Source organism: Danio rerio, chromosome 8 (assembly GCF_052040795.2).
Source record: "Danio rerio strain M-AB ecotype USA chromosome 8, GRCz13ab, whole genome shotgun sequence".
Classification (NCBI taxonomy): Eukaryota; Metazoa; Chordata; class Actinopteri; order Cypriniformes; family Danionidae; genus Danio; species Danio rerio.
Genome location: NC_141028.1, coordinates 56,238,189 through 56,262,500, shown reverse-complemented (window position 1 = coordinate 56,262,500; position 24,312 = coordinate 56,238,189). Strand labels below are relative to the sequence as shown.

Sequence of the window (24,312 nt, the reverse complement as noted above, 5' to 3'; positions counted from 1 at the left end):
TTACTTTTCCAGTTATTTTAGTGACCATTGTAGTTTTTTCAGTTTTGTCCACATCTGTATGTTCAGCTTTAATGCATCATATTTTATATAATTACATTTTTGAATAATCAAGTGCATTTGTGCATCATATCGTTCAGTTATATTGTAAGTTTGCTATTTAGCAGTTTTAATCCATTTTTGCAAATCATTTACAAAAAAAATGCAGTACTAGAAGTGCTGTTTCAATAGTGCAACAGGAAATCCATTTATATGTTTAAGTGATTATTAAAAATCAAAATAATAATAATTGAATAATTCTTAATAACCATTTAAATAAATAATTATTTATCAAATAAAATAGTAGTTAAAGAAATTAAATTTACTGATATCAATAATTAATAACAATAATAACATAATTATATAATAATTTATAATAATAAATTACAAATATTAACAATAAAATCTAATAATAACAATAAAAATAATAATAACAATAACAAAATTTTGTAATAAGTAATCATTTATAATGATACAAATAAATACATAAAATAAAAGTAAATAAAATAAATATTAATAATAATCTTTGATGATAACAACAATAATAACAATATTTTAAATAAATAATGACTTAAATAACAATAACAATGAAATAAATTAAATAAAAGTAAATAAAATGCAATTCATTTGATAAAATATCATAATTTATAATAAAAACAATTTAAATAAATAATAATTCATCAAATAAAATAAAAATACATAAAAACATTATCATTAATAATAATGATAATAAATAACAATTTATAATAAAATAAAATAAAATACTATAATAATAATACTTGATAATAATAAAATACCAATAATATTTTAAATAAATAATATTTTCTAATAATAAAAATAAACAAAATAAAAATATGTAAATGAGTAAATAAAATACAATTCACATGATAAAATATAATAATTTATAAAAAATTATAAATAATAATTCATTAAATAAAATAAATTTGTAATAATAATAATAATAATAATAATAATAATAATAATAATAATAAATAATTTATAATAATAAAATAAAATAAATAAAACAAAAGTCAATAAAATTAAATAAAAGTTAATAAAATTAAATAAAACAAGTCAATAAAATAAAATAAGTCAACAAAATTAAATAAAGTAAAAGTAACTAAAACAAAAGTCACAATAAAATAATAAAATAACATAAAAGTAGTTTCAAGCCAGACGGTGAACAAAGAAATGATTTTCCTTCTGTAAAATCAATGAAATCATTGCAAATCTGCTCACCTACCGTGCTGTAGTAATGAGACAGGTCACCGACACACAGCATTGTAGCGATCCCGCAAGGCAGGCAAAAGACAGGGGAGATTCTCCCACCGGTCTGGTCATGTGACCTCCCCGAAAATACAGGTGACTTGTGCAATTCTCAGTCCTTCACGTCTCACCCCTTCGCTTCAGATGCTCTGAATGAAACCAACTTCTCACAACAACTCCAGTACAAGAAACTGATTTTCTGATTTTCCGCCAGTTCTGCTTGCCCTGTCAGCTTCCAGATGCAGCCAACAACAAATCTCTGGCCCCTCCCTCTTTCTGGCTTCATGACTATTCATTAACTAAAAAAGCAGGTCTAGGCTTGCCTGCTTCTCTTTTGAGCTGTACCATTTTTATTTGCAATAGGGGGGATGGATGGATGGTCAGACTGGGATTTCAAATTTGCTAATTATTTTTTATTCATTCACCATCTTGTTATGCTAGACCTCACAAAAGATAGATTAGCAACTGGCCGGGGTGGTTTAAAAGCCAAAACAAACAAATCAATATATTCTACAACAACACTTGTCCAAGTCTAAGTTGAAGATCTCAGAAAAGGACAGAAAATCACTATTTCCTAGAACAAGATATTTTGCAGGATTATGAAACCGCCGATGCAGAGACTCAAAAATATAGACATTGCACAAGATATAGATCTCAATAAACATATCAAACAACAAGTATCACCTCTAAATACATTTTTGAATCCACCTTAACGACCCTATCAAACTCGCCAACCTGATTTCACCAAGTAGGAAATAGTCCTGTATTAACATCTATGTTGATCCTGGAACAATATTCCAATCAGCCAATCAGAATGAAGGGATATGATTACAGTTTATGTTAAGTTTAGACTTGCGGTTAGGTTTTTACATGATTGTTACCCGACTACTATTCTCCTGTTATGGTTGGGTTTAGGGGTAGGGAATAGGTGTGGATTACATTTTAGAACAAAAATCATGTTCTAGGATCAGCATTGATGTTAATCCAGGATCACATCATTCATTTATTTTCTTGTCAGCTTAGTCCCTTTATTAATCAGGGGTCGCCACAGAGGAATGAATCGCCAACTAACCCAGCACGTTTCTTTTACGTAGCAGATGCCCATCCAGCCAGCACCTATCTCTGAGAAAGATCAACAAACACTCATTCACACACACACAAATGCACTACGGACATTTAAGCCTACCCAATTGACCTGTACTGCATGTCTTTGGACTGGAAACAGAATTGGAACCGGAGCACCCAGATGAAACCCCCGCAAACGCAGGGAGGACATGCGAACTCCACACAGAAACACCAACTGAGCCGAGGATCGAACCAGCGACCTTCTTGCTGTGAGGCAACAGCACTACCTACTGCGCCACTGCTTCGCCCCAAGATCACATCATACATGGCAAAATCATGACGTGCTATCAAATTTCACAAACCTCAAAAATAGTAAAAAAAAATATATATATATATATATATATATATATATATATATATATATATATATATATATATATATACATACAAGATATTGCTGTCCCGGCTGGACCAGTTGTTATTTGTGGAGTTTGCATGTTCTCCTCGTGTTGGTGTAGGTTTCCTCCGGGTGCTCCGGTTTCCCCCACAGTCATGCAGTATAAGTGAATTGAATGAACTAAATTGGCTGTTGTGTATGAGTGTGTGTGTGCATGTGAAAGTGTATGGGTGTTTCCTAGTACTGGGTTGGAGCTGGAAGGGCATCCGCTGTGTAAAACATATGCTGGAATAGTTGTTGGTTCGTTCCGCTGTGGCGACCCTTGATAAATAAAGGGACTATGCTGTAGAAAAATGAATAAATGAACTTGTGTGTGCAGTTCGCTTAATTCGTGCATAAAATTCACTTTACAGCAAACCTGAAATCACGCTTGTTTCGTTGCCAAATAGCGTGGATTTTGTGCTTTACGTGATATGGGAGACTGAAAAATGGACGTGGACTCGTTTGACATTGTTTCTGGGTTTATTAGATCCTTCAGAGGCACAACACGCTTGGAGTTTCACCAACTTCTCCACAAGCTGTGCCTGGATGATGGCCGCTACTTGAGAAAGCTCCCGATTGGTTAACGCAGGGCGATAGGCGAAATAAAACAAATAAGACTTTCTCCAGAAGAAAAAATATTATCAGACATAATGTGAAAATGTCCTTGCTCTGTTAAATATCACTTGGGAAAGTCAGAATTATTAGCCCCCCTATTTATTTTCCCCCTAATTTCTGTTTAACGGAGAGAAGACTTTTTCAGCACTTTTCTTAACATAATAGTTTTAAAAAGGCATCTCTGATTTAAGCAATTTGGAGAAATTGATTTATTTTATCTTTGCCATGATGACAGTAAATAATATTTGACAACATATTTTTCAAGACACTTCTATACAGCTTAAAGTGACGTTTAAAGGTTTAACTAGGATAATTAGGTTAACTAGGCAGGTTAGCGTAATTAGGCAAGTTATTGTATAACGATGGTTTGTACTGTAGACTGTAAAAAAAGAATGTAGCTTAAAGGGGCTAATGATATTGTCCTTAAAATGTTTAAAAAATTAATAACTGCTTTTATTCTAGCCGAAATAAAACAAATAAGACCTTCACCAGAGGAAAAAATATTATCAGACATACCAGCCTGATCTCACGAGAAAACGTAAGTACGTTTTGCCAGTTTAGTGGCTAATTCGTACGAATTGTAAACGATTGTACGAATTTGTACGATTTTAAAAAGGAGGCGTGGCACCTAACCCCACCCCAACGCTCAACCGTCATTGGGGGATGAGCAAATCGTACTAAATTGTACGAATTAGATCGTACGAATTCATACGAATTAGCTACTAATTCAAAAAGTTACGAATTGCCGTGAGATTGTGTTGGACATACTGTGAAAAATTCCTTTCTCTGTTAAACAATATACTAACAACCAATATTGATTCAGAATTTGTTTTTACTGATGTCACTCTCTTGTGTGCACGTGAACGCACTATATATATAAACTATATGTATATAAACCTTTAACTTCTTTTATTTCCACAAGTTGGCAAATATTTGTTTGAATATTGTATTTGTATTTGAACATGTAACTTGATTTGCTAAAACATCATGTATTTATGTATATATATATATATATATATATATATATATATATATATATATATATATATATATATATATATATATATATATATAAATTGTCGATAAAAACTACAAAAAACACAAAAAATTTACTTAAATAAAAACTTAATCAAATGATTATTAAGGGGTACAATCAGGTTTTAGGAATACTGAAACAATACTGTCCTTATTACTTCATTAAATGATTAAATAAGAAAACTGAAATAATTTTTGAGTATTACACATAGCTTCATTTGTTTTACTATATTAATCTATGCACATTTAACAGTTCAATCTTTAATAAACACTTACTATTTTCCATCATTATGAGAATTGAAGTCTAAGTATTTAAATAATGGTAAACAACTCCAAATAAAGTAATCAACTTTCTTTCACTGTGTGAAAAAATACTTTTAAATTGATTTATTTTGAGTGTATGTGGTGATCGAGCATGTCCACTGATCTCTCCTGCTAGTGTTTCCCGGCTGGTGTGGCCCATATGGGAGGCAGGAGCAGGTGTCATTGTTCCTGCCTTGGCTTTTCTCTCTAATTAAAGTCTCACACACAGCCTGAAGGGAGGGAAAAACCAGCACACGAGAGGGAAACTAGGGATTGAGGAGGGAATCCGGATGGATAAGGAGGGAAATCCAGAAACCAGTTTGGTGCTATACACTGAAAAAAAAAAAAAAGATTCATTGCATTTACTCTTTAAGGGTAAGTGGTTGCAAACAATTTTTATGAGCTGAATTTAAACAAACAAATTAAGCTGAACATACTAAAATTAATGTGTTTGTTTAAATTCAGCCCATATAAATTGTAAGCAAACACTTACCTTAAAAAAAGTTTACCTTAAATAAATCCAATGAATATTTTTTTATTCAGTGCAGGTTGATAACAGTTTTTTTATTTATTATTTATTATAGAATATTACATGATATTACTATATTCTAACCAGCGCTGGGCAAAAATTAATCGCATCCAAAATAAAAAATCAGTTTTGACATCATTAAACTGTGTGTACAGTTTACTTTTGTGTAAATATAAATACACATGTGTGTGCGTATATTTGAGAAAATGTTATTTATAGATATAAAATTAATTTATTCATTAATTTTCCTCCGTCTGCAAAATGTTGATGTTTGTCATAATTTGTTGGGAAGAGAAAAAATAAACAAAACACAATATATACACTATAACAAATATCCGTAAGTTACTAATTTCAACATCAAAAGTTGACAAAGCAGAGATCAACATCCCATAATGCAATTCACAACCGAAAAACTAAATGGAAACGGACTGTTAATTAACAGATAATTTTACATAAATAAAAATTGGAGCTGTCACTTAATAAACTAGACACGATGTCATGGAAACTGTAAAGCGATGCATTCTAAATAACAGTCGCAATAAAAAAGTCACGTCAGCGTAAGTATTTAAAACTTACTTGCGAAAGGATTTAAGATATGTTCTTTTCAAAGTTATTTAAAGCATGTGTGTGTGTTTTTTTCCCCAGCGTACTCTTACCATGACGTTGTCGTTCATGTCCCTCATGTCTCTCATGTGGTAGACGTCCATGCAGACCTCAGCGCGGTTGCCGGGCAGGCTGCTGGAAGCTCTGTCCCCTGAGTGTCCCGCCTGAGGAAGCTCGAAATACGTGCTGTCGGGTTCACTGGAACAACACGAAGACATGCTGCGTCAATCACTGCTAGATCATCAAAATTTGAAACAATTCAATCGTTAAAAGCTTTGTAAGACAACCGTAAACCTTGTTATTCAGACCACAAGCTGTTCTCTATCATGTCATTTTGCAAATTTCTAATATGAAAATGATGAGCCACATGGGGCAGATATATAAGGTTGTATAGAGCAGGGATTCCCAAACTTGTTTATTCCGGGACCCACCTAGGCAAGTAATTCAATCTCAAGACCCACCATAATATTTTATCATGGAAAAATGGGTAAAAAAATGTATCCATTCAAAGCGGTCAAAATGGTGTGTGGCCAGGCCCGGATTGGCTAATCGGGAGGACCGGGAGAATTCCCGGTGGGCCGGTCCGTTTTTTGGCCGCGAGGGCCGGTGTCCCTAGTTCCAGAATCTGTTGCTCTCAGCAGTCACACTTTTTAAAAATAGTTTATTTATTTACTTGACCACAGCCTTCTTATTCATTATTTTACCGCAGCTCTGCTCTTTTTATCTATTTTCTCGTAGCCTCGTGCTGATGATATAACTAGATAAGTCACCATTCAACGTACAGCTGTTCTGGTACAGTGGGTAGTACGTTAGATTGTGACGCGGCCAACCTGGGGTTCGGTCCTTGTCTGAGTAACAATTTTTTTTTTTCATTTTTATTGTTAAGACATAATACTGTAAGGGTTGTTGAACATTTGAAGTTCTAAAAGCGCTGTTTTCTCAAAAAAAGACGTGATAGTGTAATTAGAAACTGAATTGGAAATAACCTTATTTTAATATAGTCAGTGAGGTGGGCCGGTCTGAGGCTTGAAACTCCAGGGCTGAAAAAGAGTCCCACTCCGGCTCTGTGTGTGGCTTTTTGGATTTTGCGATTTGATATGCACAAAATGAGGCTCAAAGTGCTTTTTGTGGGATGCTGGCTGTAACTGTGATCATTTTTTTGTTGAAAAAGATACTCTTCTTTTTTCAGAAGAGAATATGATCAACCTTTGATCAAGCCCCTGGATTATGATCAAGCTCCGTCACATCGCAGTAAATTCCACTGCTAGTGTATAGTCATAAGAAACTAAGTAGCTTTTTGATCGACTACTACAAACTGGGAAAACGTCAGATAAATATGCCAACGCAATTAACGTTATTGCCGAATAGATCTAATATTTACACATTTGCTTGAGGAAGGAATGATGGGGGTAGTTACATTACTATTACTATTTTCCATAACATCTATGCCCTTCCATAACATTAGCTGACGTTAAAACTAACAGATAGCACTATAGCTATTTATTGATTAGCAATCTGTCAACGTTGGGATGTAAAAAATATGGGACAACAAATAGCTTCAAATAGAATACATAGCAAACATTAGAAAATATTGACAATAAAATAAAAGGTTTAGCCTATTAAAATCAATGGCCTATCCAGAAATTAAATAAAGCTATAAAATCTATTTCACTTTTAATTGTATTTGCATATTGATTAAAGTTAGTTATTTAGTGAAGAGCCGCAAATGAATCTCTCATTGTGTTTTGTTTAATAACAGAGGTGTTAATGTAAGAATGCACAGATCTACAATGAAGCATTCGACTACTTTAATAACTGTTTGTGCTCATTTAAGAGAAAATTAGTAGTGTTTAAAATAAAACACGCAGGATGGAGCAAAAAAAAAAAAAAACGAAAAAAAAAAGCACTTTTCTGATGGTCCCTTACTGAGAGCTCCGCTCTGCGCGAGCTCTACCGGCTAAACGCAGATTGCAAGAGCTCAAACGGAGCAGTGCTCGTAATGTCGAGCTTCAAGAGTTCACACTTAGCTGATGATTTATTATAAGCAAGTTTGGCATGCTGTCCCGGGAGAGAGCCCTGAGCTCGAAGGTTCCCCCTTGATAAGAGCTGATGACTAAAAATTGAATGCTATTAAAAGATATGCTGCATTATGGGATTTCCTGTATTGCAAAATTTTGATTTATCAATTTACTTGTTGTGCATGTTTTTGGAATGTGGGAGGAAACCGGAGGACCCGGGGAAAACCCACGCAAGCACGGGAAGAACATGCAAACTACACACAGAAATGACCACCAGCCTGTTAAAGGACTAGAACCGGTGACGTTCTTGCTGTGAGGCGACAGTGCTAGTCACTGGGCCACCGTGCTGCCCTATGGAGGGAAAGGTGAAAAGGTAGGGGTGGAAGGGGGGATTCTTCAAATCGAAGATGACTGTAGTGAAAAAACCCTGGCTCTTTATAGTGGGTTAGGAATGGCCTGATTGGTGGATCATGCATGCTAATGCAGAACCAGCCGTGTGATCATAATCACATGCTCCTCTCGAAATAGGTTATGAATAAACTTCATGAAAAAAAGAAAAAGACAGCTGTGAAACATAACCAGCTTAGTCTTTTTGTAGAAAACACACTTTAGATATTTTTAGGGTAAGAGGCTTTTAAACTATTGCCGTCAATCGTACTGGTTTTGATTCACCGCTGATTGTTGATTGATTTGTTGATTGATTAACTAAATTGTCCGTAGTGTATGTGTGTGAATGAGAGTGTATGGATGTTTCCCAGTAATGGGTTGAAGCTGGAAGCGCAGCGTAAAACATACGGCAGTATAGTTGGTGGTTCATTGTGCTGTGGCGACTTCTGATAAATAAAGGGACTAAGCCGAAGCAAAATGGATGACTAAATGAATAAATTAAATGAATGAATGAATGAAGGATTCACTTCAGCAGCATTTACATACTTTAAAATTCACAGTTTTTTTTTGTTCGATTCTGATATTTTTACAAAGGGATGTGTTCATACTGGATATATGCAACATGTCTGGCTATTTGTTGCATTTTTTAAATTATGGAATGATTAAAAAAAACAAAAAAACATTTGCAAACCCCCCTTTTGTGCAATACAGCAATATTTTCAAGCAATTTGAACGCATTTCCACCAGTTCTCATTACCGTAGTGAAAAATGAATTGTTGCGTTCCTTTTATAATTACTATATATTTATTCAATAACATTAATTGATGGAATATTGAAGTATAAATGCATGAATTGGTTCAAATTATTTACATTATTATTGTTATATTTGTGAAACCAAATTTGCAAACTCAATTAAAGGGATAGTTCACCCCAAAATTAAAATGTACGTATTATTACTCTCCCTTTACTTGTTCCAAACCTGTTTAAGTTTGTTTGTTTAAGTATATTTTGAAGAAAGCTGAAAACCTGTAATCATTGACTTTCATAGTAATGTACTATGTAAGTCAATGGTTACATAGTACACAAGTACTATGTAAGTCAATGGTTACAGGTTTTCAGTATTTTTCAGGATATCTTCTTTTGTGTTCAACAGAATAAAAAAGCAGTTTGGACAAGTGAGGGGAATAAATTGTTTTGGGTGAACTATTCCTTAAAATGAATTAACTAGAATGCAATAAATAGTGCAAATTAAACGTGACACGACAAAAAATGTATTTAATGAGTGTGAATGAACTCACAGGGTACTCCACAAGTGCTCAAAGGTTGGACCCTCATCAGCGGTGGACGACTGGGACATCTTGGATGTTGGACAATCCACCGCAGGGCAGATCACACTGAAAATCACAGCAAAACAACATTTACTAGAGCACATCCATGACAAAGCACCGGTAAAGACCCCATGCAGTAAGTCAAAATTTGGGCTATATAAGCCAGAGCCCAACTATTAAACAACACTTGTTTACCAAGTCGATGCAGGAGTGCTACTGTGGTGCCTCAAGTGAATTCTTATATTGTGGATACCTGTTATTATCGTTATTATTATTTTATTTTTGTAGATTTAACTGGAGTGTATTTTTGCAGATTTTATTTTCCTGTTTGTTGTTTCTTTGGTACATTTAGATTTTTCTTTATTTTGCACATGTGGATGGACTTTTTGGCGCTGTAAATAAACATGACCTTGCATGACAGTGCTTTGCGAGTAAGCCAGCTTTTTTTCCCCTTACGAACTCAAATTTCTCCCCCTGGAGACGAGCTGGTGGGCTTGTTTTCATCACAGTATATGATGTAAAAAAATAAAGGTTTGAAACTATATGAGGGTAAATAAATGATTAACGGAATTAACGGTAAAGTATGATGAGATCCTGGACTAACATCTACAGTATGTTAATCCTGGAACATCGTTTTTGTTGGAAAATGTAATCCAAACCTATTCTCAATACCTAAACCCAACCATAACTGTAAATTTGTAAATTATTCCCAAAATCAGAGGAGAATAATAGTTAGATAACACTCATGTGGAAGTGCATAAACCTAACCGCAAGTTTAAAATTAACATAAACGATAAACATATCCCTTCATTCTGATTGGCTGATTGGATTGTTGTTCCAGGATCAACATAGATGTTAATACAGGACCGTTTCCTACTTGGTGAAATCAGGTTACGGAATTACAGAGTGGAAAATGTTGGAAACCCTGTAACCATTTACTTGCATAGTATTTGTGATTCTTGCTATGAAAGTTAAGGGTTATCGAAATTCAGCTTTTTTCAAGATTATCTTCTTTTATGTTTAACAGACAAATAAAACTAAAGGGAGAGTAAAAAGTGAGTAACAATTGCTTTTTTAAGGTAAGAAACTGCAGGCAAAAATCTTTTTTTCCAGTCATTGTAAAGAAAACATCCAAAATACATTTTTAAGGGTGCTTTCACACCTGTGAATCGATTCAGTTGTTCTGAAACAGAGATTACAATTGTTACATTGTTGCTCTTTGCTCTTGGAGCGGTTCACTTTCACACTGCAAAGTTTCTAATCGGACCAAAAGAGCTGAAACAAGTCACGTGCAAGTAAACTCTCCTCACATTGGTCAGAGTGTCAGGGTTTATTTTGCAGCGTCCTGCTCAGCTGTCAGGAGAGGTGGTGGTTTGGTGGTGATTGACAGGGTGCACGCGCGCGACGTGTCTGAGGAGAGATGCGGTGGGGAAGGGGTGAGAAGTGTGCGCGACGATGCCTATTTAAGGACCGGGAGGGAGACGCGAGATTACCGGGAGATCATTACTCGTTTGCGGGCATCCGGAGACTCGCGAAACTTCCCGCCCTACTCATAACCGTACGTTCACACCGAAAGCAGCGAGAGCGTGAAAATGTTGCGCACTTCTTATCAAATTCATACAACAATGGAAGATCAAGTTGCGTGTGGCGTGGCTTTGCTCTATTTATCCAATATGTGTCCATATGTCTGAAATATCCTGAAGCAGCAGTACTGTTTTGTACTGTCACATCGTGTGAGATTCCCGCTTTTTAAAGATAAATTTATATAACATTAATGAACATCAGTAACTCGCCAGTAACTTATTTGATGCATGTTCCTGTAAGAAAACATTGTAAATAATGGGAAATCCGGCGACCGCAATAATCAAACCCTTGGGAACAACTGTGGTCGGAACCAAAGTTCACAGGTCTGTGTTCCCTGAACTGCTATCAAGCGGTGGACGTCTTCATTCTGATTGCTTGCCGCCGAACCGCGTCAAAGCTCATTACCATAAAGTTGACTTCATTTCAACTCTCCTCGACGCTCACGCCGGCGAAGACGCGCCGCGCTGCTCCTCGCCGCTTATCGACGCCTATCGCCGCCGGCTCTCATTGAAAATGAATGCCTTCCGGCTACTTTCGGTGTGTACACGCCGCTTTCGGTGTGAACGTACGGTAATTCTCTCTTCATATAGCCGTATGCCTATTACATATCCATAAAACACTGTGATATAACCGTGCTCTGATCGGATCGCTTTCTCACTGCAATCGAACCGCTCCAGAGTTCGTTTCAATCGAGCCGAGACCACCTCATTCAAGCAATCTCGGAGCGATTACTTTGGCGCGGAAAAGAGCGCGATTGCCCTGTTCACATATGCCAAACGAACCGCGCTAACTGGGCAAACGAGACACGTTCCGAAACAAAAGTGTAGGTGTGAAAGCACCCTAAGTGACATTATTTGTCTTCTGCTTTGACTCCTGCTTACATCTACACTTCAGCAGCATTTCGTCACCTTAGAATTATAAGGTTCTATCTGACATTTTTGTCAAAGTTGGGTTATTCATATATTCTTATTAAATGACAACTTATTTACATTATGGGCTGTTTTTTTATAAGTTGTTTACATTTTTAAGACTTTTATTTTAAAAAACAAATGTTACACACACACACTGTTTGCTATGGAATGCAAAAACTTTGAAGCTCAATATCTCAAAATCATTCAGAACGCAGATAGAACCTGATAATTCCAAGGTGGCGATCTACATACACCAAACTTTACAGTTTTATTAATATTCAGACATTTTTACAGTGGGATGTGTTTACATAGAATTTGCCTGATTATAGGCAACATTTCTGGCTATTTGTAGTATTGTCTAAATTATGGAGTGATAAAAAAGGATGCTTAAAACCCCTTTTCTAATGTAAAAAAAAAAAAAAAAATCTGACATCATCCAGCGTACAGATTTCTATGCTAGAAATGTATGCAAATGAACATTTATTTATCAAAACAGTGCCTCATTTACATAATAAAACATGGCATTTAAGAAACATATTCATTCATTCATTTTCCTTCTGCTTAATCTCTTATTTATCAGGGGTTGCCAGAGCGGAATGAACTGCCAACTACGGATGCCCTTTTAGCCGCAGCCCAGTACTGGGAAACACCCATACGCTCTCACATGCACACACACTCATACAATATGGCCAATTTAGTTTCTTTAATTCACCTATACTGCATGTGATTGGACTGTTGGGGAAACCGGAGCACCCGGTGGAAACCCACGCCAACATGGGGAGAACATGCAAACTCCACACAGAAATGCCAACTGATCCAGCTGGGGCTCGATCCAGCAACCTTCTTGCTGTGAGGCAACAGTGCTAACTACTGAGCCATTGTGAACTGAATTTAGAAATAGTTTTGAAACGAATATTTGCGCTTAACAAAAGAAATTAATTATTTATAGACTAATTAATGTCTGTGCGTAAAGGTTTCCCTATCCAAGAGCGAATGTGAAAGTAGTTCCATTATCTCTCATTCTCACGCAGTAGATGCTCTGTTTATCAGTTTTCTGTTAAAAAACTGTTAACTTTTAGCTTGTGAAATGCTCATTTTTTCCACTTAGACTTACTTTACGTCCTGTAAATAGCAAATGCGCTTGGCGCGAAACAGCTGGCTCTTTAAGGGAATGGGAGATGAGACTCTAATTGGTTTATTCTCAAAACACACCTATAACTCATTAAGAAAATAAGCTCAACCCTTTCAGACCATGCGCTACGGCGCAAAGCGGATTTTCCCGTCCTTAAATTAGCAAAAATGCGTCCTGACATGCCCTGAAAGCGTTTGCGCCCTGCGTTTTGCGCTCTGCGCATGGACCGTCAAAATAGAGCCCAAAAGTTTGATTTGATTTAACTTAAAATTTTAAGGCAACCAGGATTTTTTTAACAGTGCAATAGTACTAATAAAAACATGAATAAAAAATTGTTCATTTAAAAATTGCTAATTTACAGATATTTTTACAGTCTAGTTTGAACAGTTTAAAAAATGCCGGCTTCCACACAATCGATTTGTGTTGGGACAATATGAAGGAATTAAGTTTACAAGTTTTAGTAGATTGATCATAAAACAATTAAGTTGTTCTCCTAAAAAAATCAATAATTGTGTTGTTTCAGTTGATTTTAAATTAGTAGCTTGAACAAACAACAAACATTATTGTTTTGATTGTACACTGTAAAAAATGCAGGGATCCACACAATTCATTCATGTTGTTCCAACACAAATTGATTAAGTTGACTTAACACTTTTAACAAATTTATGTGGATTGAACATTTAAAAAATTAAGTTGTCCCAATGAAATCTCAAGAATTGTGTTGTTTCAGCTCATTTTAAATAAGTAGTTTGAACAAATAAAAAAAAATATATTGTTTGAGTGTACTCTAAAATAGTTATAATAATAATAATAATAATAATAATAATAATAATAATAATAATAATAATAATAATAATAATATCATTGTGTGTAAAAAAATGAACCCACACAGGCATCAATTTAAAAGTAATTTCCACCCTGCTGGCCAATGCATCTCTCCATCCCTGCAGATTTTGAGGCTGGATGTGCAGATTCAGAATAAAAGATGCCAGATTGACTTGCCCAAACCTGCCTTTAACTGATTCACTGCAACTGCCCTACAGACCACACTTCCTCCATCACATTACTCACAGGAAACCAGCGCTACACAAGAGGAACAAGCCAACAAATCGAAAGCGAGCCTGCAGCAGTTGAAGAGACTAAAATTACTCTCACAACCCATACAACTTCTCAGTTTTCACATCATTAAATCAGCTTTGAAAGCAGATTATTAATATATAATAACAATGTGGTTGTGATTTAAAATCAAAGGATATAATATACCCTATTTACTTAACTTACACTGTAAAAATGCTGGGTTCCTCACAATCAATTTGTGTTGGGACAACATAAAGGAATTAAGTTAACATGTTAGTTTTTACAAATTTAAGTAGATTGAACTTAAAACAATTAAGTTGTCCTAAACTTCATGATGTGTTGTTTCAGCTCATTTTAAACAAATAGTTTAAACAAGCAGCAAATGTTGTTTTTTTATTGTATTTATCTCATTATCATATTGTGGAAAATTCATTCATTTATTCATTTTCCTTCGGCTTAGTCTCTTTATTCATCAGGGGTTGCCACAGCGGAATGAACTGCATATGTTTTACACGGCGGATGCCCTTCCAGCTGCAACCCAGTATTGGGAAACACCTATACACTCTCACATTCACACACTATGGCCAATTTCATTCATTCATTCATTTCCTTTTCGGTTTAGTCCCTTTATTAATCAGGGGTCGCCACAGCGGAATGAACTGCCAACTTATCCAGCATATGTTTTACACTGCAGACACCCTTCCAGCCATAACCCAATACCCATACACTCTTGCATTCACACATATACACTACAGCCAATTTAGTTTATTCAATTCACCTATAGTGCATGACTTTAGACTGTGAGGGAAACTGGAGCACCCACGAGGAAACCCACGCCAACACAGGGAGAACATACAAACTCCACACAGAAATGCCAAATGGCCCAGCTGGGACTCGAACCAGCAACCTTCTTGCTTTGAGAAGACTGTGCTAACCACTGAGCCCCCATGCCGCACATTGTGAAAAATATCTAGCTAAATTAACATTTTTATTTCACTCGCATTCATGTAAATTAGGTCAGATTGCAGAAAATATCAATCACATTGATTTCCGTAGGTTATTATACAGGGGTTAAAAAATCATGCAAGCATGTTGGGTTGTTCGGTAAAATATCAACAGTACAATAATGCCTTTAAAAAGTCTTACTGCAAAAATATAAAAGATAACCTAAACTGTACTTGGTTCAAAATCTAGATATTCCTTCCAACATACATGAAGCACTTTGTTTTAGTAATGTCTTCTTAAAAGTTTACTTTTTGTGTGAAAAATAAATGGAAATAATGTCCAATTATCATCATTCAGCAAAACTGATATATTTAAGTAAAAATAAAATGTAAAAACATATTGGAACCAGTAAAAATATTTAAGTTAGTGTTTAGTGATCTGCAGCAAGCAAATCATAAAATATAAATCGAGTTTGATCAAGTGATTCTTGATTTAAATATGCATTAAAATAGTTTTTGGTATATCAGCTATTTTTAAATAGAATTTTATTTTTATTATTTGGTATCAACAAAGATGATCATTAATATTGTTACAATTCTTCCCTAAAAGAAAACAGAAAAATCAGCCTTTTGGTTAAAAGCGTCATTGAAATATCAATTTCATTTTATTTCCCCAAAAATAAATAATCAAATAAAAAAAAATACAAAAATTGAATCACCAAAACAGCTGTTATTAACATATACTGGATATTTTATTGAGATATTTTTATTGCCTTATTTTTTGCTAGCATGTCCGTCTTGTTAAGACGGGTAATGTAAAATATGTTATTTTAAATGTATTATTATTATTAAATGTATTATTATTATTATTATTTTTATTATTATTCATAAATAATAATAATAATAATAATAAATAATAATAATAATAATAATAATAATAATAATAATAATAATAATAATAACCCTTTTACTACCCCACCAAGAAAAAAACCTTTGATTTGCATTTCTTATCACCTAATGCCGCTAACACACTCAATGCATTTTTTTCAACACATCCCATAATTTCTAAAATATAAACCTCTACCAAATGGTTGATGTCAGTTTATGGTAAAAGTACCAAAATAAATACATATGAAAAATATTTATTTAAAAAAATGATCAAAATAATATTATTTTGAACATTAGATCATCTTTTTTTTTTGAAGTATGCTATTAAAATAATTCATATTCTCATTTAACATGCTTTTCCTGTTTCCAGGGATAATAATAATAATAATAATAATAATAATAATAATAATAATAATAATAATAATAACCCACCAAGAAAAAATATTTGGATTGCATTTCTTAACACTTAATGTCGTTATTTATCCACTCAATGCATTATTTTCAACACATCCCATAATTTCTAAAATATCAGCCTCTACCAAATGGTTGATATGTCAGTATAAGGTAAAAATGTAAGTGTAAGACCAATTTATTTTAAAAAATTATCAAAACAAAACATTTTATAACACTAAATAATCTTTATTTTTTATGTATGCTATTTAAATAATTCAGATTCTCATTCAACATGCTTTCTTGTTTGTTTGTTTTTACAATAAAATCTATATCAAGCGCAGAAGCGCAACAGGATTATGTTTGTTTGATTTTTTTTTTTTTGTGAACCAACAATGCTGTGTGTGTAAACCAGTATTTAAAACAGTGAAAACAAGGTCAACCATTTAGAGCGGGCAGTCAAAGGGATAATAATAATAATAATAATAATAACTAGATTCTTAAAGTTTGAGAACAAACTTTGAGGCTGGCTTGTGAAAGCCTGACGGTAATAGTTTATTTAGTTTAAACAGTTTTAAAAAGTATGAAAAGATAGATAGATAGATAGATAGATAGATAGATAGATAGATAGATAGATAGATAGATAGATAGATAGATAGATAGATAGATAGATAGATAGATAGATTAGCATGTTATTACCATGATTTTAACGTGAAATAGCATGTTGTTAGCATGATTCTAGCATGAATTAGCATGCTACTAGCATGATTTTAGCATGAATTAGCATGTTGTTAGCATGATTTTAGCATGAATTAGCATGTTACTAGCATGATTTTAGCAATAATTAGCATGTTGTTAGCATGATTTTAACATGAATTAGCATGTTGTTAGCACGATTCTAGCATGAATTAGCATGTTACTAGCATGATTCTAGCATGAATTAGCATGTTACTAGCATGATTTTAGGATGAATTAGCACGATTCTAGCATTAATTAGCATGTTACTAGCATGATTCTAGCATGAATTAGCATGTTACTAGCATGATTTTAGCATGAATTAGCACAATTCTAGCATGAATTAGCATGCTACTAGCATGATTCTAGCATAAATTAGCATGTTGTTAGCATGCTTCTAGCATGAATTAGCATGTTACTAGCATGATTCTAGCATGAATTAGCATGTTGTTAGCATGATTCTAACATGAATTAGCATGTTACTAGCATAATTCTAGCTTGAATTAGCATGTTGTTAGCATGATTCTAGCATGAATTAGCATTTCACTAGCATGATTCTAGCATGAATTAGCATGTTGTTAGCATGATTCTAGCATGAATTAGCATGTTGTTAGCATGAATTAGCATGTTGTTAGCATGATTCTAGCATGAATTAGCATGTTACTAGCATGATTCTAGCATGAATTAGCATGATTATAGCATGAATTAGCATGTTACTAGCATGATTCTAGCATGAATTAGCATGTTGTTAGCACGATGCTAGCATGAATTAGCATGATACTAGCATGATTCTAGTATGAATTAGCATGTTACTAGCATGAATCTAGCATGAATTATCATGTTGTTAGCATGATTCTAGCATGGATTAGCATGTTACTAGCATGATTTTAGCATAAATTAGCATGATTCTAGCATGAATTAGCATGTTGTTAGCATGATTCTAGCATGAATTAGCATGTGACTAGCATGATTCTAGCATGACTTAGCATGTGACTAGCATGATTCTAGCATGAATTAGCATGTAACTAGCATGATTCTAGCATGAATTAGCATGTTGTTAGCATGATAGATAGATAGATAGATAGATAGATAGATAGATAGATAGGTAGAGGTAGATAGATAGATAGATAGATAGATAGATAGATAGATAGATAGATAGATAGATAGATAGATAGATAGATAGATAGATAGATAGATAGATAGATAGAAAGATAGATAGATAGATAGATAGAGATAGATAGATAGATAGATAGAGGTAGATAGATAGATATATAGATAGATAGATAGATAGATAGATAGATAGATAGATAGATAGATAGATAGATAGATAGATAGATAGATAGATAGATAGATAGATAGATAGATAGATAGATAGATAGATAGATAGAGGTCGATAGATAGATAGATAGATAGATAGATAGATAGATAGATAGATAGATAGATAGATAGATAGATAGATAGATAGAGGTAGATAGATAGATAGATAGATAGATAGATAGATAGATAGATAGATAGATAGATAGATAGATAGATAGATAGATAGATAGATAGATAGATAGATAGATAGATAGATAGATAGAGGTAGATAGATAGATAGATAGATAGATAGATAGATAGATAGATAGTTATAGATAGATAGATAGATAGATAGATAGATAGATAGATAGATAGATAGAGGTAGATAGATAGATAGATAGATAGATAGATAGATAGATAGATAGATAGATAGATAGATAGATAGATAGATAGATAGATAGATAGATAGATAGATAGATAGATAGATAGATAGATAGATAGATAGATGTGTGCGAGCCTTATTCAAACAAGCCAACCCCCGCCTCTCTACGATGTTCTGATGCTGAGATATAGCTGCTATTATATCGTTGCTAGGTTAGTCTGTTTTGTTGCTATGGAGTTGATTGACAGCTTAGACAGATGATGTATCAAAGCTTCTTGCCAGTATGAACAGTTAAAAACAACCCCCATGTCTCTATCACACTGCAGCATGACATTATCAGTCTGAACCTCTTTAATGGTAGTCTATGGGACAGTTGCTAGGGTGCAGTATCTGGTTGTTAGGGTGTGGCTAGAAAGTTAAAAGGCCATCGGTGATTGGCTGCTGGCTAGACTGAGTTAAATGAGCTCAGCCATTAGTCTGTAGGACAGTTTGATGCAGAGTTATGAGCTCACAAAGTTTGATCCCATGTAAAGTCAATGAGAGTCTTTTGCAATGGAAGTCTATGGGACGGTTTCTAGGGTCCAAAAGTGGTTGCTAGGGCGTGGCCAGAAAGTTTAAAGGTGGTCAGTCATTGGCAGTTTGATAGTCTGAGTTAAATGAGCCCAGTTAGAAGTCTGTGTGACATTCTGATGCGGAGTTATGAGGTCACAAAGTTTGATCCAATGTTACGTCTATGGGATTTTTCCGACGGTCCCGGGACGTTTTTCGGGAAACCGAAAGTCGGATCAGTCGGAAAGGATATAGCAACTCGAGTCAGAATAGTTCGGAGGTCTGACCCGAGTTTGATGGTCATAGCTTGAAAGGTCTAGGACGAGATAGAGTTTAGTTTTTAGTCTCAGAAGAAGAATAATAATATTAATAAAAATAATAATAAGTTTAATAGGATAACAGTAGTCTGGCTTGCTACACAAGCCAGCCTAATAATAATAATAATAATAATAATAATAAAGAAAAAGGATAAAGTCTTTTCTCTTATAAGTGCCTTCATGCGGAACACATATTTGCTGTTGCGCAGCGCGCGTCGCGTCTGTTCCCTCGGTAACAACGCATGAAAAGACGGCCTTCATTGAAAAATGCAACAAAATAAAAAGCTTTACTAAATTAAAACTCATTAAGCACAAGAAAACACCATATTATAATCACAAATAAATAATAATATTAACATATTGTAGGCTACAAAGCACATTTTGCTCCAACATATGGTTCTCTCCTGCTAATTTTGGATAGAAACTTTAGAAAATAAAAAGTTGCTAAATACAAAAGGGTTACTGATAACAAAATTTAATAACTGAACCTCATAAATGTCAAGTCCGAAGTGTAGTTTCACGAGCGAGGAAATTTGTCGTGTTTACTAATTTTGACCTGTATTCCCGTGGTAGATGCCACCTCGAGAGAAGTTAAGGCTCTGCCAGCAATTATACACACTCAACAGGGATTCAAGCGGAGAATTGAATTATCACTTGACAAAGGCTTTGTGTTTTAAAACGAATGAAGCAGTTTCTTACCGACGTTCACGTCGAAATGCCCCCAAAAAAGATCAGGCATGGCAGAAACACTGAGAGGAAATTCACCTGTTAATGCGTCACGGACAATAAAAGCGCTAAATCCTTCCTCTGTACAGTTCAAGTTCAGACCAAAATATAACTTTGGCATATGTCCAAATAAAAAAGACAATACATATTATTATTACAGAATTACAGAATATTAATTAATACTAAAAACTCCATCGAGAGACCAAAACTCCATTGAGCGCAGTGTTAAACTAACGCAGCAGCCTTGACAACGAATTACACAAAAGCCGCCCGTCACACACTCTGCCTTCATTTGACATTATACAAATAATAAATAGTCATGCTAAATTATATAAAATAAATAATTAAATTATATATACAATAAATAGTATTAAATGCAGTACATATAATTCTACAGACCATTAAATTTGTATGTATAGCCTAATATATATTTTATTTTCACGGATTTCATTCATCTTTATTTTTTACTTTAAAAGCTAATTAAAAGGGTTAATTTAAAAGGTTTAACATATTAATAGTAGCCTATAATTGTTTTTGCAGATTAATTCTACGTATGTAACATTTATTTAATGTAAGTGAAAAAGAGCTTAATATTTTTAAAATAGTCTATAAAATAATAATGTAGCCTAACATATCATAATATATCATAATATAATAATCTATAATAATATAATATAATATATTATAATATGTAAATGTATAGTATAATATAATATAACATCATATAATATAATATAATATAATAATCTACAATATAATAATTTATAATATAATATAATAATCTACAATATAATAATTTATAATATAATATAATATAATATAATATAATATAATATAATAAAGAGAAAAAAATACACGCGGTAGACTGGCGTTTAATGAATAATAGTGTCAAGTACTGGGGAAAAAACCTAGCGCTTTCCTCAGAACTTCGTGTGTCTTATCGAGCATAAGGTTTAGTCTACTGTACATGTTGACAGACAATTATCATAGTGAACTCTGACCGCTGCATCAATTTTGTAGGACACTCATCGATTTTTTAACTGTTATGTTAGTCAAAAATGAACAGATTAAATCGCAATAGTGCACTTAAGGTTTTGTAAATTATATATGTAATGTTAAAAATTAATTTGTTAAATAAAAACGAACCCTAATTTTGTTACTTATTAAATCGTGTACACATTTATTAACCTTTATAAATGTACATATTTAGAATTTTTTACCTAAGTGTTGATGTTTACGGTGTGTATTAATAATAAACTGTCATACTGGATGATGAAAACACGACCACTTAAAGTGGGTGGGTTTAAATGCTAAACGTTTACCTCAGCCCTGTCGATAATAAATAAATCAAATAACTCTCTTCTTTTTAAAAAAAGGCAGAGTTCAAACAAACTATTTATTGTATATTTACTTACCAAAGAAGTGATATTCCTGGCTTGGACCAAACTATGGTGATGTTTTCTGGATCCCAAAATCCTTGACCTGCTGCTGACCCGCGGAAACTACAGCCCTGTCATGAACTGCGGATTAAGCCGTTGAACATCATAACCACGCTGAATTACTATTTTTGTTTTAGGTTATATAGGTTATGAGAGAGCGGGAGATGAGGCTGATTATGCAGGTATAGGGTAAATAGGCTCACGGAGTGAGTGCTCTTGGCTGTGGAGGGTTGGGTTGGGGGAATTGGTGGGGGACGGGAGGAGGCGTTTTTTAGCCGCCGTTTGGGCGCACACGAGCGGGAAACACTAATCCCATATCAAGAGGTCGTGAAAATGCGATTAAAGCTTGACTTTTACATTCTCACCCATCAGGTATTTATGCGTAAGGCGTGACGGACTGTTTTATAGACTAGAAATATGTTAAAAGTCTCCAACAATAGCGTTTATAATCGATTATTTAAATAACCTTGCTCGTTTTACAACATAAAGACGTTTTGGGGTTTAATTAGACGTGTTATAAAATAATTTTACATTTTAAAATGTTATACTTTGATTTTTAAGTCATTTTTTGCTACATTTTAAGGGATACTTGAATTAGACGGTGAAACTTCATCTCCCATAATTCCCCTGTGACACTGACATATAAGCACAGCGCTGATTGGCCATGTGCAAAACACAAACGAGCGTTTCGTGAAACGTAACTTCCGAAACAATAATCCGGGATTCGGTTGAGACCTCAAAAAAGCTTCGTTGGTTCTGATGAGTGCGGCTTTGTTTTGTCCTGCGAAGGACTTAAAAACGGGCCGGTTAGCTCGTCGGATTAACACATAATTCATTAAAAAAGGTAAGATGTTAACACACCATCTATGTTACATTAACTTTAGTAAATGTTATGCACATTGCAGAGTACGGAGCGTTTACCTTTTCCTAAAAGCTGACGAAATAAATTAAAATGTTGTCGTTTTTAAAGACTAAATCATATTACAAAGTAGTCATAATATTACCTGGGCGAGACTTAACCTTACGAATTTGGAAACTTGCTTTTGAGAGCATGTCTATGTCATATTTTACCACAAAATTATAACTTTTAAGTAACGTTAGCTAGCTTATGTATAATATAATAATAGTAATAACATATAATAATAGTGACGTTATTATAAAACTGATGAACAATATGCTGTTTTATCGCGTTTATAATAAACATTCGAGAGAATATTCAAACACAAAGAGAATGTCAATAGATTACTATAATACAATAATGTAGCACATCTTAGTCATTTGCAAGTAATTAAATAAGATTACATTTTTACAATCTTTTATATATATTATATATATATATATATATATATATATATATATATATATATATATATATATAATATATATAAAAGATTGTAAAAATGTAATCTTATTTAATTACTTGCAAATGACTAAGATGTGCTACATTATTGTATTATAGTAATCTATTGACATTCTCTTTGTGTTTGAATATTCTCTCGAATGTTTATTATATTTTAAGTAAATAACTAATGTTTTAGTATATTTACTTGCCTACATTTCTTGCTTTTTCAAAATATGACATGTATGTGTATGAATATATATATATATATATATATATATATATATATATATATATATATATATATTCATACACATACATGTCATATTTTGAAAAAGCAAGAAATGTAGGCAAGTAAATATACTAAAACAAAAAAAAACCAATAATAATTTTCTGTGGCACGACTTGAACTGTTACATGAACTATACAAATTCTGCTGTAGTTTTAACAATTGTTTTTAAATAACTGCAGTAAGATGATCACACTAATTTTGAGATGATTCGTTTATCCTTACTTGTAAGTTTAGATAAAAGTGTCTGCAAAATGTCAATGTAAATAAGTTGAGTCATTAATAATTGTGACTAGGCATGGGCCATTATAAGATTCTGATGGTATGATAACCTTGGGTAAAAATTTCACAGTATCATAATATTGTGACAACTGCTCTGAAATGTTGTTTTTAAATGTCTGGGTAAAAAAAATCCCCCATTGAACATAATCTATTTTATTTTAAGCAACATTTAAAATATTTTGAAACAGTAGGTTTTAGGGATGCTCCGATCAGGATTTTTGCAGCCGATACTGAGTGAGTACCAATTCCTTGAAATTGTGATCGGCCGATACAACGTACTGTTCTGATGCTTCAAGCTTTATATAACTTTGCCATTGCATTAGCACATTTTCCCTCTAAGTATGAGATCTCGCCTTACCCAAGAAAGTAAATTAAGGATGTTGCATAGATGTAATGGTCGAAAGCAGC

General features: G+C 33.6%; 2 protein-coding genes and 1 long non-coding RNA gene across 10 annotated transcripts in view; 1 reads left to right on the top strand and 2 right to left on the bottom strand.

Moving 5' to 3' along the window:
• tp73 (tumor protein p73) overlaps positions 1-22,202 on the bottom strand; it is a 93,986-nt gene extending 71,784 nt beyond the window's left edge. For 3 of the 7 annotated variants that reach the window (XR_015496887.1, XR_015496888.1, XM_087262898.1), the window contains exons 1-3: positions 20,529-20,839; positions 9,595-9,690; positions 5,945-6,089 (exon numbers count right to left, since the gene is read on the bottom strand). Coding sequence is in view for 5 of the 7 variants with exons in the window: in XM_087262898.1 (XP_087119024.1) it covers positions 5,945-6,089; positions 9,595-9,653 (204 nt within the window). In the remaining 2 variants the exon portion in view is untranslated. 7 annotated transcript variants of the gene reach the window in all.
• Positions 1-24,312, bottom strand: part of LOC147842870 (uncharacterized) — a 469,436-nt gene that overhangs the window by 254,535 nt on the left and 190,589 nt on the right. The window lies entirely within an intron of this gene.
• wrap73 (WD repeat containing, antisense to TP73) overlaps positions 21,818-24,312 on the top strand; it is a 33,669-nt gene continuing 31,174 nt past the window's right edge. The window contains exon 1 of one of the 2 annotated variants that reach the window (XM_087262830.1): positions 21,818-22,176. The gene's annotated coding sequence lies outside the window, so the exon portion shown is untranslated. 2 annotated transcript variants of the gene reach the window in all.